This window comes from Mirounga angustirostris, unplaced genomic scaffold (genome assembly GCF_029215605.1).
Source record: "Mirounga angustirostris isolate CCGP_5_RB_7025 unplaced genomic scaffold, mMirAng1.0.hap1 SCAF_6, whole genome shotgun sequence".
Lineage (NCBI taxonomy): Eukaryota > Metazoa > Chordata > Mammalia > Carnivora > Phocidae > Mirounga > Mirounga angustirostris.
Genome location: NW_026991714.1, coordinates 141358708 through 141375323, shown reverse-complemented (window position 1 = coordinate 141375323; position 16616 = coordinate 141358708). Strand labels below are relative to the sequence as shown.

Genomic DNA, 16616 nt, shown 5'->3' with positions numbered 1-16616 from the left:
CACCCCGATGTTTGTAGCAATGTTATTAACCATAGCCAAACTATGGAGAGAGGCCAAATATCCATCACCTGATGAATGGATAAAGAAGATGGGGTGTATATATATACACACACACACTGCAGTATTACTCAGCCATCAAAAAGAATTGAAATCTTGCCATTTGTAACGACATGGATGGAGCTAGAGTATATTATGCTAACCAAAATAAGTCAGAGAAAGACAAATACTATATGATTTCACTCATGTGAAATTTAAGAAACAAAACAGATGAACATATGGAAGAGGGGAAAAAGAGGGAAGCAGACCATAAGACACTCATAACTATGGAGAACAACTGAGGGTTGATGGAGGGAGGGAGGTGGGGGTGGGTTAAATGGGTGATGGGTATTAAGGAGGGCACTTGTTAACGATGAGCACTTGGGTGTTATATGTAAGTGATGAATCACTAAATTCTCCTGAAACCAATATTACACTATATGTTAAATAACTAGAATTTAAATTAAAGTTTAAAACAAAAAAAAATAAAATCATATAGGTGATTGGGAAAAGAGCCAATAAGACAAAAGTGAAAATTTGTATTTTCAGGGACCTGTCTGAGTGAAATATAGATGCTTATGTGAAAAATCAGGGCCAAATTTGCTAAGATGTTTATGTGAAAAATCAGGGCCAAATTTGCTAACAGAAAAGTCCAAGATAGTTATCCTTTAATCAGAGGGAATTATTGAAGGTGTCTCAAGGTTATATTAAGAAACACTTGTTTTAAGAAGATTGCTACTTATAAGGTAGATTGCATAGAGAGAAAGGTTAAAGCCCTAGAGCCTAATTAAGAGGTGTTAACAGGGTAAAGGTGAAGAGGTAAGCACTTAAAAGATACGGATCAGTAGGGACAGAAAGAAAGGGACAAATAGGATAACTAGGACAGGGTTTCCCGAGTGGCTGAATATGTGGATGGGTATAGGTGGGGGAGGCAAATGACTGTTAAAGATTTGAGTTGAGCAAAATTATGGTAAAATTGACTTCGATTTGGTCATCGAGTATTGATTATTTTTCTAGATATTGGAGGTTATAAAGAGCAAGACACAGCTACTGCCTTTTAGGACTAGTGTGAGAAATAAAGGTGCTTTTTTCAGAGGGAGATGAATGTGATTTCATATATCTTTAGTAGTGTAGGGTATGGTGAGATTTCCCTGTACAAGTGGTCTGTAAACTTGGGGTTTTAGAAGCAAAGCGGAGAGGGGTGCCTGGGTGGCTCAGTCAGTTGAGCTTCCAGCTCTTGATTTCAGCTCAGGTCATGGTCTCGGGGTCATGAGATTGGGCCCCAGGTTGGGCTCTGTGCTCAGCGTGGTGTCTGCTTGGGATTCTCTCTCTCCCCCTCTGCCCCTCCTCCCACTCGCGTGCTCTCTCTCTCTGTCTCAAAATAAATAAATCTTTTTAAAAAAGAAAAAGAAGCAAAGCAGGAAAAAGACAAGGACTGGACATTAGGTTTGGAAGTCTTTGTCAGAGATAAGAGAGTTGAGTTCTGAGTAGGATGGTTTCAGGGGGAAGGGAGGGGTAGTATAGGCCCTAAGCCTGTGTAGGAGGAGGTCAGCTACGTTTGATTCTTTTCACAACCAGTGAGTTGTTACTTGACTCCCTACAGGTGCAAGACTCCTTTCAAATTAATCATTTAAAAAAAAAAGGATTTTTATTTTTCCTTTTTGGTGTAAAATGAGATTCTTACAGAAGGGCACATTGGGAATTACTTTCCTTTTCTCAGTGGTTTGGTCTTGAGTCATATAAATTCTGTCTCTTGATAGGTGGTGTTTGTGTTTATATTTAACATGAGGTTTCAATATACTTCTGTCTTTAGAAAAATTAACCTTTTGAACTTGGAAATAATACCTCTTTCAGGAGACAGGGGTCTAAAGGCAATTTCCTTTGTCATTTTGTTCAGCAGTATGGACTCTTTACCCTTTCAAAGTAGTTTAGTAAAAAATTTTTGTACCATTTCTTGCTTATTCAGCATATATTGAGTGTTCATTTGACTCAAAATATGTATTAGCCAGTGATTGTAACCATGTATTTCTGGTGCTTATATAATCTGAATGGAAAGCCTTTGTTTAACTCAAGACTGAATTGTAAGTGCATAGGGATGTAGGATGAAAATTGATTCTTGTTTTAAATATTCTGCCTAAACTAAAGCAAATGCTTTCTAAATTCACCTAACTAGCTGGTACTTGTGTTTCGGTAGGAAATTCTTCCTGGCATTTCTCCAGAAATTTACATGTTTTTCCAAATCTCAAGAGATCAAGAAAATGGGGGGAAATGTTACAATTCTTCTGTGAGAATTAAAGCTTAGCATTCAACATAGTCATTATTGGGTGCAGGAATCCACTGATTACACGTCACAAGTAGGCACAGGAGACACTGATAGGAAGTGTGTCCTGAGGACCAGATATGGAGTTTATAGAGGGGAACAGTCATGGTCTGAGCAGTCAGTCTTGGGTGCAGCTTTTGCCCTGTCTGCTAATTGGGAGTCATTCTTGCAAACAAAATAAATATTAATAAATTTACATACATAGTATATACAAACCCTAGGAAATGATGCTTTTTTTTTTTTTTTCAAGACATAAGTTTTCTAAGCAAAATAAATCCTTAAATGGGCAGTACGACACAAGCTTCTGTGTTGTGTTGTTAACTTTTCTGAGAGAAACTGCAGTTACTTTGTTAGAGTACTAATAATGTTTCCCGGCTTTTTCTGGTACTTGAATATTCAGTATAGGCTACAGTTCTTTGTAAGCGCTTTAATGGAAGAAACGTAGAGAAGAAGTGAATGTTGTGGGATACTCTGACATAGAACCAGAAATTGATCTAAAATCAGAATTAATAAAAGCAGTATCTATTTCAGTGGTAAAACCAAATTCTGGACGGTCAAGGAAAATATCTTCATTATTAAAAAAAGAAAGTTATCTGAAGCAAAATGAACCCTAACAGCCAATCTGGAGTTATTTTTGGAAATACTTTTAACAGTTGGACCAGTTATTAGCAATGCAAAATGAAAGTTTTCTGTGTCTGGGATCAGGTTTATCAGGGCAACTAATGCTTTGTGTACTTTAAAATTTCATTGTTAAGAATAACTATTAAATGTTAAATATTTGTGGTATTTCAGTATTTTAAATGATTTTCATTTGGAATTTATTTGGTTTCAAGGTACCCTTTTAATGTTTTCTGTTATCAAATACCAGATAAAAATCATGTTTATGCTTTATTGAAATATGAATCTTGTCACAATATATTGATTCATAGTAATGATAAGCCAAGTATTTATTATATCTTTTTGTAACGAATATTAAAATGTTTAAAAGTTTTAGTGTAACCCTAATCATTACTATTCATTGTCATGATCATACCTTATTCTTTTTTCTTTAATCAGCTTTATTGAGGTATAATTCACATACCATACAATTCATCCAGGTAAAGTGTACAGTTCATTGTGTTTTAGTACATTCACAGGGTTGTGCAACCATCATCACAATCTAATTTTAGAACATTTTTGTCCCTCCTAAAGAAACCCCATACCCATTAGCAGTCAGTCCCTAATCCCCCTAGTCCTCCTCCCCAGCCCTAAGTAACCACTAATCTACTTTGTCTCTATAAATTTGCTTACTGCAAACCTTTCATATAAATGTGGATTCATACAGTATGTGGTCTTTTGTGACTGGCTTCTTTCACTTAGTATGTTTTTGAGGTTCATTCATATTGTAGCATATATCATTTATCATTAATTCATTTCCTCTTATTGCCAAATAATATTCCATCGTGTGTATATGCCACATTTTATTTACCTTTTCATCAGATGATGGGCATATGGGTTGTTTTCACATTTTGGCTATTAAGAATAATGCTACTATGAACATGCATGTTAAGTTTTTGCATGAATGTATGCTTTCATTTCTCTTGGTTATATACCAGGAATGGATGTGCTGCTATGCATATGTTAACTTTTGAAGGAACTGCCAAACTGTTTTTCAAAGTGGCTGCACCATTTTACTTCCCTCCAGCAAAGTACAGGTATTCATTTCTCTGCATCCTCACCAGTACTTGTCTCCTTTTTTGATTAGCCATCTAATCAAAAGTGTGAAGCAGCATATCTCACTGTGGTTTTGATTTTCATTTCCCTGACGGCTAATGATGTTGAGCCTATTCACATGTCCTTATTGGCTATTTGCATATCTTCTATGGAGAAATGTCCAGTTTTAAATTGAGTTATACTAGACCCTTATGAGATACCTAAGTTGAAAATATTTTCTCCCATTCTGTGAATTGTCTTTTCACTTACTTGGTGATGTCCTTTGAAGCACAAAAATTTTAATTTTGTTGAAGTCCCATTTATTTTTTTTTCCCTTTGGTACTTGTACTTTTGCTGTCCTATCTTAAGAAACCATCGCCTAAGTCAAGGTCACAAAGATTTGAATTTATGTTTTCTTCTCTTATATTTAGTTCTGTGACTCATTTTAAGTTAATCATTTGTTAAATTTTGTGTTATTCTTTTTAAAAAACATTAAAAAGGTGTTATAAAAATATGATAAAAGTGTTGTGGTTTCAGGGAAGGGTTCTGATAAATGTGCTTTCTCATTCCTGAATCCTGAAGATTATTATCTTTTGGGAATTTTAATATCTTTCTGGGAATTTGGTGCATAGCCTTCTGTGCATGGTAGTAAAGACCTATAGATAGTTTACTCTTTTGACCAGATGGTGGCAGCAGAGCTTTGATGAATGAAAATTCTCATTTTTCTAAACTTAGTATTTTATAATTATGACTCTTAATTTTTTGGCAGTAGGCTGTTAAGCACTAAGTTTAAATTTACTTTTAAGATTAAAAACTATTTAAATTTGGGCGCCTGGGTGGCTCAGTTGGTTAAGCGACTGCCTTCAGCTCAGGTCATGATCCCAGGGTCCTGGGATCAAGTCCCGCATCGGGCTCCCTGCTCTGTGGGGAGCCTGCTTCTCCCTCTCCCACTCCCCCTGCTTGTGTTCCCTCTCTCGCTGTGTCTCTCTCTGTCAAATAAATAAATAAAATCTTTAAAAAAAAAACTATTTAAATTTAGGGTTGGTTTTGTTTTTGTTTTGCCATGAGTTTATTCAGGTTTTTAGTTTATGAAGCCAGTTTGTGAAGTATGGACATGATTTGCTAGTGGTCTCCAACCTTAGGACACAGTTTTCTCATATTACTCTAATAAAGTTTTATCTACCTTTTTTTTTTTTCATCTCACTTCTATCCCCATGATCTTTGTGTAGACATAAAGTAATAGAGTAGCAGTCAAAATGTTGATTAACGCTAAAACTATTCTCAAGCTTACTCTTGAAATACTTTGGTAGACTTATGTTCTGATTTAGAAGACAGGTAATATGGAAGCTAGACATGTGGGTAATATTTTTTTCCTTCAATAATAAAACTGCTTTATATCATCTCAAGATTGGGCCTGAGATCTCCTTTTTAGATCTGAATATTAAACAGTAAAATTAGATGATGCTGTTATTCCTTGACAATTGTTTTCAAGATAATAGAAATAGCAAACACTTATGGAACACTTAGTGTTTGCTAGGTGCTATACTAAATGCCTTGTATGCATTGTCTTCTTTTGTTCTCACAACAGCTCTAAGTGTTATTATTTTTGCCCTGAATTTTTCAGAGAAAGAGATGGCTTTTGAGAAGTTAAATAATTTGCCTGAAGTCACACTGTTAGATGGATAAGTGTGTGGGTGTGTTCATAAGCAACTATATTGTACTATTTTATGAATGTGTTAATTTTTACAGAGGTGGTATGATACTATGTATATCACTCTGCAACTTAGTTTTTAAATTCAACAGTCTGATTTGAAGATCTGAAGCTTTTGCTGTCTGGTCAGTTTGTTTGCCTCATGAATACATACCACTTTCTGTTTGACTTAGCTGTAAGAAACAGCTTGTCCCGGAATTTCACCTAATTTTAGCTTTACTTCACTTTTCCACTAGAGGGTGTACTAAGTGTTTGACTTAATTTTTTTTTTTTCCTGTTACCAAAATTATAAATAGTAATGGAGTAATTTATTATTTCTTGATATAATCAGAGAAAAATTTTATTGTGTATAACTGTTATAATAGTCTCCTTGTTTTATTTTTATACTGCAGGTTACTCATTTTTGGATCCTATGACAGAGAGGCAAATATTCATTGTACACTCGAGTTGAGCAGTGGTGTTTGGGAAGAAAAACAAAGGAGTTCTATTAAGACGGTACAGTGGATTTGCATAGTTTTACATTCTTATAAAGTTTGTTTTCTATAAGCATACTTTTAATAATGTTTCTATATTTATAGAGTTACTTCTGGTCATGTACAAATAATTTTGAACAGCTCTTATTTGTCTTGTTGCAGTACAATAGTAATAAAATGAATCACATAAAACTGATATTCAGATCACTTGCTTGCATTAGAAACCTTGTCTGATTTTCCTTCTGGAACTTTAAAATTATTTCACAGGGATGGAATTAGAAGGAAGTAATTCTAAACACCTTAGAAAGCATTCATATTGTAGCATATATCATTTAGAGCATTCTTTCATTCAGTAGATGTTTTATGAGTGCTTACTTTGTACTAGGTGCTGTGTTAGATTTGGGAAACAGTTCAAAACAAGAAAAGACCCTGTTTTTGTGGTGCTAGCATGGGGTAGAGGTTTGGCATAAGGGTTAGAGGAGAGAGGTGAACTATATGTTATAGAATGGAGGTAGAAAATGACAATAAATGGGTAAACCAAAGAAGTGAACAAGGTAATTTCCAGAGATTGACAGATACTATGAAGAAAATAGGATTATGATAGAGCAGATTCTTCAGATTTGATGATTAATAGGGAAAACCTCTAAAGAGATGACACTGGAGCAGGATGCCCCAGTTAGAATTTCAGATAAACAGTGAATAATTTTTTTAAAAGTATTTACCCAGATTTTATATGCTAAGTCTGATGACTTTACACTGGAGATGAGGCCTGAATCCTGAAGAGGAGCAAGCCACATGGAGAGTCTGGGGAAATGAGGGAGTGGAAGGCATTTCTAGCAAAGGGAGCAACAGGTGTGTGAGGGCGTGTGAGTTTGAGGATAAAAAGAGCTAGTACATAGCTAGAGCATGGTATGAGAGCTAGAGAGTCACGTTTTCATCTTGTAAGGGGTTTGAATTTCATTATTTGTGGTGGGAGACTTTTAAGATGACAAGTGATATGATCTTGTGTACATTTTGCACAAAATGTTCTGCTTGTGTAGACAAAGGATTCTAGGAGGACAAGAGTAAAGCTAGAGAGAGGTCGGTTAGGAGGCATTTAGGGGAAGTGTTGGTTACTAAAACTAGGTGGTAGCTGAGAAAATAGAGAAAAGAGAATGGATTTGGGCTATACTTTTGGTATACGAAGGACTTAGAGTTCTGGTTTCTTTTCTTTCTTTAAAGGACTATTACAAGACTGAAAAAATTGTAAAGGCTTTTAAAATATTCTAAATGCTAGAATTAAACAGAAATAGTCCTTTGCTCTCAACATGGTTTAATTGGACTTGTTGAATCCTTTGGGTTCTTATATGAATAAAAATTGTCACTAGGTATTGGTTAATTTGTTTCCAAAGTGAGTTGGTAGTTTCTGAATATTCTGAGTAGCAGTTTTAATAGCAATTATTCTGTGCTTTCTTGTGTTTTGCATAAATCTAGTAGTCTATTGAAGATTTAGAGCATTTATCAAAATTGTCTACAGAATTTCTATATTAAGCCCATGAAGTTTCACAATGGAAACTTCCAGAGTTCCAGAATTTTATGGCTGAAGTAGGGGTGGGAGCGGGCGGCAGTCTATGCCCTAAAGGAACCATATCCCCCTTTTTTTAGATAATTTATTTCATTTATTAAGTATATACTGAAATATTATAGGTTTGGTGGTAATAAAATTCCAAGAGTGCTTCTTGGAACCCCCAAACCTCGCTGGAGTTACTTTTTAGTCTTTTGAAAGATAAGATCCATTTAGCACATCAATAGTTTTTTTGCAGGAATAAATTATAGTTGTATTCTTTTTTTTTTTTTAAAGATTTTATTTATTTATTTGACAGAGAGAGAAACAGCGAGAGAGGGAACACAAGCAGGGGGAGTGGGAGAGGGAGAAGCAGGCTCCCCGCAGAGCAGGGAGCCCAATGCGGGACTCGATCCCAGGACCCTGGGATCATGACCTGAGCCAAAGGCAGTCGCTTAACCAACTGAGCCACCCAGGCGCCCTATAGTTGTATTCTTTAAAGATGTATTTAATAACTTAGATATTTAGTTGTTTCTATTACATTTAACTCTTGGTGGCAATATAGCCAGTCCTGTGATTATTATCTGTAGCTGATATTTAGGAAAACTATTTCTCTGTTATGTCTTCATTATGGTGAATAGGTATTTCTGAACTATGCTACCTATCTGTTTTTTAGTAGTAATGATGTGCTTTTGGTTTCTTGAATAACCTGTTATTCTTTGTAACATTTTAAAAAATAGTCATGGTTCTCAATTTTTAAAATAGGTCTGTAAGCATATATCCATGCTCTTGGAGAACATGACTTTTTTTTTTTTAATCAGACCACATATGTTTTATTTTTCTGAACTCCATATTATCCGAAGGTAGAATCACATTTCTAGCATATGTACAATAGGATGTGTACTTATGTGGGATTTCTTCAGTCCCCATATTTTAGAGAAGGTACTTGAGCTCTTTCTGGAATATCTGGGTTTAGGTATATATGTCAGACTCAGTTGTATTCTAAATATCTGAGGTTGTCTATAATTCTGGTTGAGAATCTTACTTTATTTTTTAATTAATATATATATATTTTATTATTAACATATAATGTATTATTTGTTTCAGGGGTACAGATCTGTGATTCATCAGGGTTTTTTTTACTTTTTTAATGATAATGTGGTATTCTTTGGATGTTCCTTTGACCTTAAATTGCTTCTAAATTTCATAATTTCTTTATACAATAACTGTTGTGCATATCCTTACAAAAAATTGAGTAGTATGAAATTCTTTTGGAATAAATAGAGTAATTTTGATCAGGGTGGGAAAATAGGGAGGAGTAAAGCTGGAAATGGAGGATGGGCCACAGAGTTTGAATTTATGAAAGTAGTAGAGAGCTATTAAAGATTTTGAGCACAGGAATGACATGGTCAAAATAGTGGTTTTTAGGAAAGTCTCTCATTTCTTTGGTGGTTGTTCGTACCTCAGCTTTCTTTTAAGTTATGTCTCAAACAATTTGAAGCAACTCCTCAGAGGAATAAAATAACCAGTTCAGAATTACATGAATACATGAAAAAGCATTATTGTTTTATCCAGGTATGAAATGGTCATAACTTGCCATTGCTAATGGCATTTTCATTTTCCTTTATTACATTTGCAAAATATGAGATTAGACAGCTTTAATATTTTGCAGAAAAGGTTAGTAAGACTTTAATCTTGAGTTACGATTTTGGGTCTTCACATATGTCATAAATAGTTTTGGAGAAAGAATTCTAGATTACTAATTACGGTGTCAAAAATGTCAGCAGCGGTTAAGTGTCTCTAGGCATTAAATTACATATGTCTGAATTTAATAACTCTAGGGAGAAAAATTCATTGTGTTCTTTAGGACTACATAAAAGATTGCAGGCTAGGATTTGATTATTTGCAATATATTGCAAATTGGGATAGAAAAAAAACATCATTACAAAAATAAGTATGAGAAGGTATTTGATGAGTTTAGAAGCTATCTTTATATAAATACGGTTTTCAGGCTTAAATTCGTTTTTTAAGTGTTGAGATTTATTCAGTGAAGAGAGCCACTAGTTTCAGTGCATATGTAGAATGAAAGAAACTTAATTCTTTCCATATTTTAAATGTGCCTTTGAGTCTTTAAAGCATTATAATGTATGTTATCATGTTGCTGGATAGTGGAAGATCACTAATAATAACAATAGATGAAAAGCTTTAGGGGGTGCCTGGGTGGCTCTGTCGGTTAAGCGTCTGCCTTTGGCTGGTTAAGCATCTGCCTTTGGCTCTGGTCATGATCTCAGGGTCCTGGGATCCAGCCCTGCATCAGGCTTCCTGCTCAGTGGGGAATCTGCTTCTCTGTCTCCCTCTGCTCCTCCCCTCTGCTCCTGCTCTCTCAAATAAATAAATAAAATCTTTAAAAAAAAGGGGGGGGGGGGGTGAGGTCTAAAGCGTGCCAAAGGCACAGGTCAGCCAGGTTTTGTCCTTTTTAAATGCTTTCCTGGAAGCTCCTCCCAGGGATTTCCACTTGTATCTCATTGGCTAGAACTGAGTCACTCAGTGTCCTCAACAGCAGGGAACTATGGAGAATCATTTTAGTTTTCCAACCTTTGTAGAGTAGAAGGCACGAGTAAAGGGTTATGAATGCATTTTAGGTGCCCAACCCACAGTCTTACCATAAGAAAATATTCAAATCTGTCTGAGGACTTATTTTTAAGGGACTTTTTCTTATATTGGGATATAAGCGAGTAATGGAAAAGAATATGGATTTCTTCCTGTTTTGAAATGGACAAGTAAATAGAAAGGAATCTTCTGGGTCTCTGAATGTACAGTAGATGGGCAGAAAGGAGATATTGGAATAGTCGTGTGTTCAGTATAAATAGAAGCACTTCATGTCTTCTGGAGCCCAATATACAGGTTCCGAAGGGAACTGTGGTTAAAGGCATTAGGAGATGTCATGATATTTCAGATCTGCCTGAAAGATAAAATAATAAATCCCTGATGAGCGTTCAACTGACATTTGGGGAGAATCCATAAAAGATAATTTGGAACTCTTAATCAGAATGAGTATATTCCTATCAGAGGGTTATATGGTGTCAACTGGCAACTTGAAATTGGCAGCTGCTGTAAGAAAGGCTTTAGATAGGGTCAGCCATACTGCAGATTATGAAATCAGAAGAATTCACCTCCTAGAGTCTAGAGTTTATCTCTGTTTTGACCTGAGTGGTACTTTTCCTTCTCTTCACTGCTACTTCCCAATCAAAAACCTCATTTTTTTTTTAAAGGATCTGATTCTGAAAGATAAATAATTTATATCAGCCTTCCTCAATTTTCTTTTTAAACATACCCTTACAATTAAAAAGGCATTTGAGGAAATGATCCTTATTTTCAAGGAACTGTAAGTATAAGAAGAGAGGCATGGGAACCAAATATATAACATGAGTTATATACTTTGCTCATATACAGAGAGCCAAAGCCTTTTGCCTAGAGGATCTATACTTGTTCTATTAAATCCCACTACTCTACAAAGACTGGACTGAGTGGTATTCTAATAATTAGAAGACAGTTTGGGAGTGGTGGTAGTGGAATCAGAGGCAGGGAGAGCTCTGAAACTGTAGGGAGATGAGATCTGAATGGAAGGACGACCTTTATAATAAGATGAGCCATGCTCAACTGCCTAAGATTGAGCCTGATTCAGAGGCTATCTGCCTTATTATAGAGCCCAGTGAGTCTCCCTATACTTTCAGAGTAAAGGTTGGGGCAACTGAATCCAGGAAACACTTGGTAGAGGGCACATGATCAGTTGGAACAAAGTACAATATATAGGAAACGCATTCCCTATCTAATATTACAGTGCTAAACAAGCATATAGAAGAAATGGAAACAGTAAATGCATTTCAACTTTCACAAAGTTTTTGATGAAGAACTATACGAAAGGTTCCTAAATCATTTCTTTAGCAGGAGAATGTTTTGTTACAAATAGAGCTGCCTTAAGAACAAAGATGACCAGGTATAATATCCTGAGTGATTGAGTCTAGGACTTTGATCAGTTTTCACAAATGATCTGAAACTGCACTGTCCAATAGAAATAAAATGTACACCATTTAGGTGATTTTAAATTTTCTTGTAGCCACATTTTAAAAAGCAAAAATAAATGAGTAAACTTAATTTTAGTAATGTTTTATTTGACCAATATACCCAAAACATTATTATTTCAACATGTGATCAACATAAAAAATGAGGAGGTTTTTTTTTTTCCCCCCTTTTAAAGTCTTTGAAATCTGGTGCATATTTTACAATTACAACACATCACAGTTCATCCTAACCACATTTCAAGTGCTCAGTAGCCACATGTGGCTAGTAGCTCCTATACTGGGCAGCACAGACCAAAAAGAAGGATGTACAATATAATATTCAGATTTGCACGTGGCACGAAACTTTTCTAAGATGCTCTAAGTTAAGAGGAACAAAATGAAGAAAAAGCTCGTAGGACAATTACATAAGAATTCGAATCTATGCTTAAAATATATGAGATCTAGTATCCTTAAAGAAATAAATATGTCTTTGTGCCTCCAAACAAGAAATTTCAGCTTTTCATGATAGTGTCACAAAATGAATACACTTACTTAAAAACCATAAAATTCTCACACAACTAATTATTTGTGCATTTCTGGTTTCTATAATACAAGAAATTTATGAGAGCTTGATAATGTGGGGAGAGAGAAGTAAAATTAATATGGCAGTGAGATAGCCATATATAGATAAATGAATGGGGAAAAGTTAGTGATCTTCAGCTGAAAATACAAAGGTGGGTGAATGATTAATGGAAGCATATAAACACAAAAAGTGAACAGTAGGATGACCAACAAATATACTGAGCAAGGAACTGGATCTGTAGGGCAATGAAGATAAATCTTATGTCCCTGATGGTTGATGATCAGATGATATAAATGCTAAAAGAAAGATACTTAAAAGGTCTTCGACAATTCTGCACACTACATACTTGCTGGTAGACTTCATGGGGAGACAAATATGCTATGTGTACTGCACCTAGAAGACACCCTGGTATGTTCCATTTGTTCAGTTGATCTCCTAGGAGGGTGAGAGGAGGATAAGTGATCATTTTGAGATGCAAATATGATCCTTCAGTTGCCTCCTTAAATTTCTCAGTGGTTTCGTGTCGCTCCCAGAACGAGGACAAATTCTTTGATGTGCCCCACAAAGCACTCCCTGGCCTGGCCTCTATTTCTCCAGTCTTCTCTTCTACGCTCCTGTTTGGCTTTAGCTGTGCTATCTTTCACTCCTTCACACTTACCATAGTCTGTCTACTACACAGCTTTTGAACATGTGCACCCTTCCCCCAACTCCCTTTACCACATGTATACCTGTACCTATCCCATTCTTCAGGTCTCTGTGGCAACCCTTAGCTTGATCACCCTTAGATACATTATTGGGCCTGACCCCTGCACCATGTCATGACAGGGTTGACCTCTGCTGGCAATTTTCCCAGGGCTTTAATATCAGTTGACTCTCAGCTGGGTTTGACCAATGTGAAGTTCTGATGGGAAATAGAAGGGGACTGGGGAAGCCGGGGTATTCTTCCTGTTCCCCTCTGCCTTGGGAACAAATATTTTTGGCAGCTGCTATCTCTCCTCCAGGGCTCCATGCTTCTGCTAGGACAGGCCCACTATGTTTCCTGCTTATGCTGGGTGCTCTAGCCCCTGGCCTGTACTAATACCAATTCCTCCCCTCTGTTTTTCCAGCCTAACGTTGGTAGTGACCTGTGACTTTTGCTAGTATCTGAGTCGCTCCACTCTCTCCTGTTTGGTTTTCAGTTCTGTCACTGGGTAGCCATTCCCCTGTTTTGAAGGACCTCTGTTTCAAATACTAAGGTGTTTTCTCTTTCCTTATCAGACCCTGGCTGATACATCAACCAATCATCATTCCTCTAGAAAACTTTGCCTACTGAGCATAAGACACCTTGGGAATATTTTTTTTAAGATATTTATTTATTTATTTAACTTTGCCTAGTGAGCATAAGACACCTTGGGAATATATTTTTAAGATATTTATTAATTATTTATTATTTATTTATTAGAGCGAGAGAGCGTGTGCACGAGCAGAGGGAGGGGCAGAGGGAAAGGGAGAAGCAGACTCCCCCCAAGCAGGGAGCCTTATGCGGGACTCAATCCCAGGACTCTGGGATCATGACCTGAGCCAAAGGCAGATGCTTAACCAACTGAGCCACCCAGGCGTCCTGGGAATATTTCTCATAGTTGGGAATTCATACTTATATTTCTATGATAATTTGATAGGTGTAATCTTCACCAGTGTGTTTCTTTACCGCAGACACTGTGATTGTTTTTGCTGATAGCACTTGGCATTTAATGGGTATTCAGTAAATGTTTCTGGGAATATTGAAAATGACTGACTAGCCTTGAGCCTCCATTTACCCTCAGCCTTTTTTCTTTTAGACTTCTAGGTTTCAGCAAGACTTAGTCACAAAATGAGATTTACTGATAAAAGCCTGGTTTTAATATATTTTTTAAAGATTTTATTTATTTGTCAGAGAGAGCACAAGCAGGGGAAGCGGAAGGCAGAGGGAGAAGCAGGCTCCCCACTGAGCAAGGAGCCCGATGTGGGACTCAATCCTAGGATCCCACTGTCATGACCCGAGCCAAAGGCAGATGCTTAACCGACTGAACCACCCAACCGTCCCAAAAGCCTGGTTTTTACAGTAAGGGTTTTAGTTTACAAATATGGTACATAATGGAATAATGGCATTATTAAAAACATTAGAAGAACTTCTTACTCTATGTGTATAGTCAGTAACCTAAATAAAATGACTGTGATCCAAAATTTTACTTGTCTTATTTCCCTTTTGGTTTTGGAGAGTTTTAGAAGTCTTGCTGAATGATAGCTATCCAGATCTGTCTACAATTTATTGAATATACATACAAAGAGTCAAAAAGAGTTCCTAAAGAACATCTGAGACAGACAAATTATAAATACATTAGGCTAGATGCTTCAGAGCTGGCATTTTGGTGTGTTTGCTTAAGGCCAGATGCCTTGCAGATAGCATTTTGGTGTTCCTATTTAACCATTTGCCATTTACAGTCTTAATCTTATCAAAAGGAAGAAAAAGATTAGAGCAAATAAAGCTTTTTTGAAAATGCCAGTTTTTATGAAAACTCTCGTTTAATTCAATTTGATAATATTTGTGAATACAGTAGGGACTCAGTGGAATTTTAACCATATGTAATGTTCTATAATTTGGCTTCTTAAATAAGCTAAATGCCTTTTAAGCTTTAGTAGTAAATCCTATGCAGCATTTCCACTCTTGAAGTTCATCTTGGTTAAAAATGAGGGATGCAGTTCTCTGTTTCATAGTTTCTTAGTGTGTTTAATATGATTGTGAAATACTGTGAAAAGAGTAGGAACTTAGGTTAAAATATAGAAACATCAACTCTCCAATCCATGTAAGGCGCTGTCTGAATATGAAAAAGAAGCTGAGGGGCGCCTGGGTGGCTCAATCGGTAAAGCGTCTGCCTTCAGCTCAGTTCCTGAGATCAAGCCCCGTGTGAAGCCCAGCTTTGGGCTCCCTGCTCAGTGGGGAGCCTGCTTCTCCCTCTCCTTCTGCTACTCCCCTTGCTTGTCCTCTCTCTTTCTCTCTCTGTCAAATAAATAAATAAAATCTTTAAAAAAAAAAAAAAAGAAGAAACCTAATATGAGGTATAAGCAACGAGAGTATGATCTTTCTTTCAAGGAAGATAAGCAGTGAGGAAGTAAGATCAGCAGTATGGTGAGCATCAGTATTATAGTTAACATTTAAATGCTCTAAGAGAGTTTCAGAACCAAATACTATGGAGGGGAGGTAGCATTCTTTTAGGAAAACCAAGAAAGAATAGGAGGTGACTTTTGAGCCAAGCTTCCCGGGTATATGTAGTATTTTGAGATGGTAGGGAGGGCATTTCAAGGTGGAGGACATGAGTTAAAAACCAAATAAAGAATGAGAATGTTTGAGTATGTTTCGGATATGTGTTGTCCAGGTTGATAAAGAATATGGTAGGGTAGGAAGATTATACAAAACAACAAGAAAAAGGTTGGACCGTATTACAGAAGTGCTTTAAATACCAGATTAAGAAGTTTGGCTGTTACTCTCCAAGACAGTAGGAGTTATGGAAGCTTTTAGAATGAAAGTGATCTCATCAGAATCTTGGTTAAAGGCATACTTGGCTCTGAATTCGAGTCTTAGCTAGGTCACTTATTGATAGCATGATCTTAGTCAATGTCTTCAAACCCATCTCCACAAGCACTTTATTCCCCTATAAAATGGGACTGATAGTGCTTCACATGGATGTAGGAGGGATAAATGAAATCTCTATCTTAAAATGTTCAGTATCTGGCATACAGTATGTAGTAATTAATAACTTCACTACATCTGGCAGCAAATGGATAAAGTCAAGGATGATTTGACAAGGGAAGGATGTGAAATAGTAGGGGTCAGGGACAAGGAAAGTCTGAACCAGAATGTGGGCAATGAAAGTGGAGAACAGAATCGATGTGGCTTGGATACCACTGGAAATGTGGGGTTTGGGGAGAGTGAAAGAGGAAGCCAGAAGGACTGGAGCCTGAGGCGGCAGGAAGAAGAGAAAGAAGATCTCATTCCGGACATGTCGGGTTTGAGGTACAGTGGTTATCAAAGGCCGATCTAGAGATGGGATTTTGTTCATGTGCCTCTTTGATCTACTGTTTTTTGTTTTTATACATCTGATGCTGTTATTTAAGGTCTTGACATCTAGTAAGTTGAACACTTTGGTTGGGGTTATATGCTCTGTTTTTAGGTCTCTTTTT

At 36.5% G+C, this 16616-nt stretch overlaps 1 protein-coding gene across 1 annotated transcript in view; it reads left to right on the top strand.

Annotated features, from left to right (window-relative positions):
• PDZD8 (PDZ domain containing 8) overlaps nucleotides 1-16616 on the top strand; it is an 80048-nt gene that overhangs the window by 35364 nt on the left and 28068 nt on the right. Inside the window, exon 3 of the mRNA XM_045878940.3 lies at nucleotides 6152-6254. Within this exon, the coding sequence (XP_045734896.1) occupies nucleotides 6152-6254 (103 nt within the window). The remainder of the gene's footprint in view (nucleotides 1-6151; nucleotides 6255-16616) is intronic.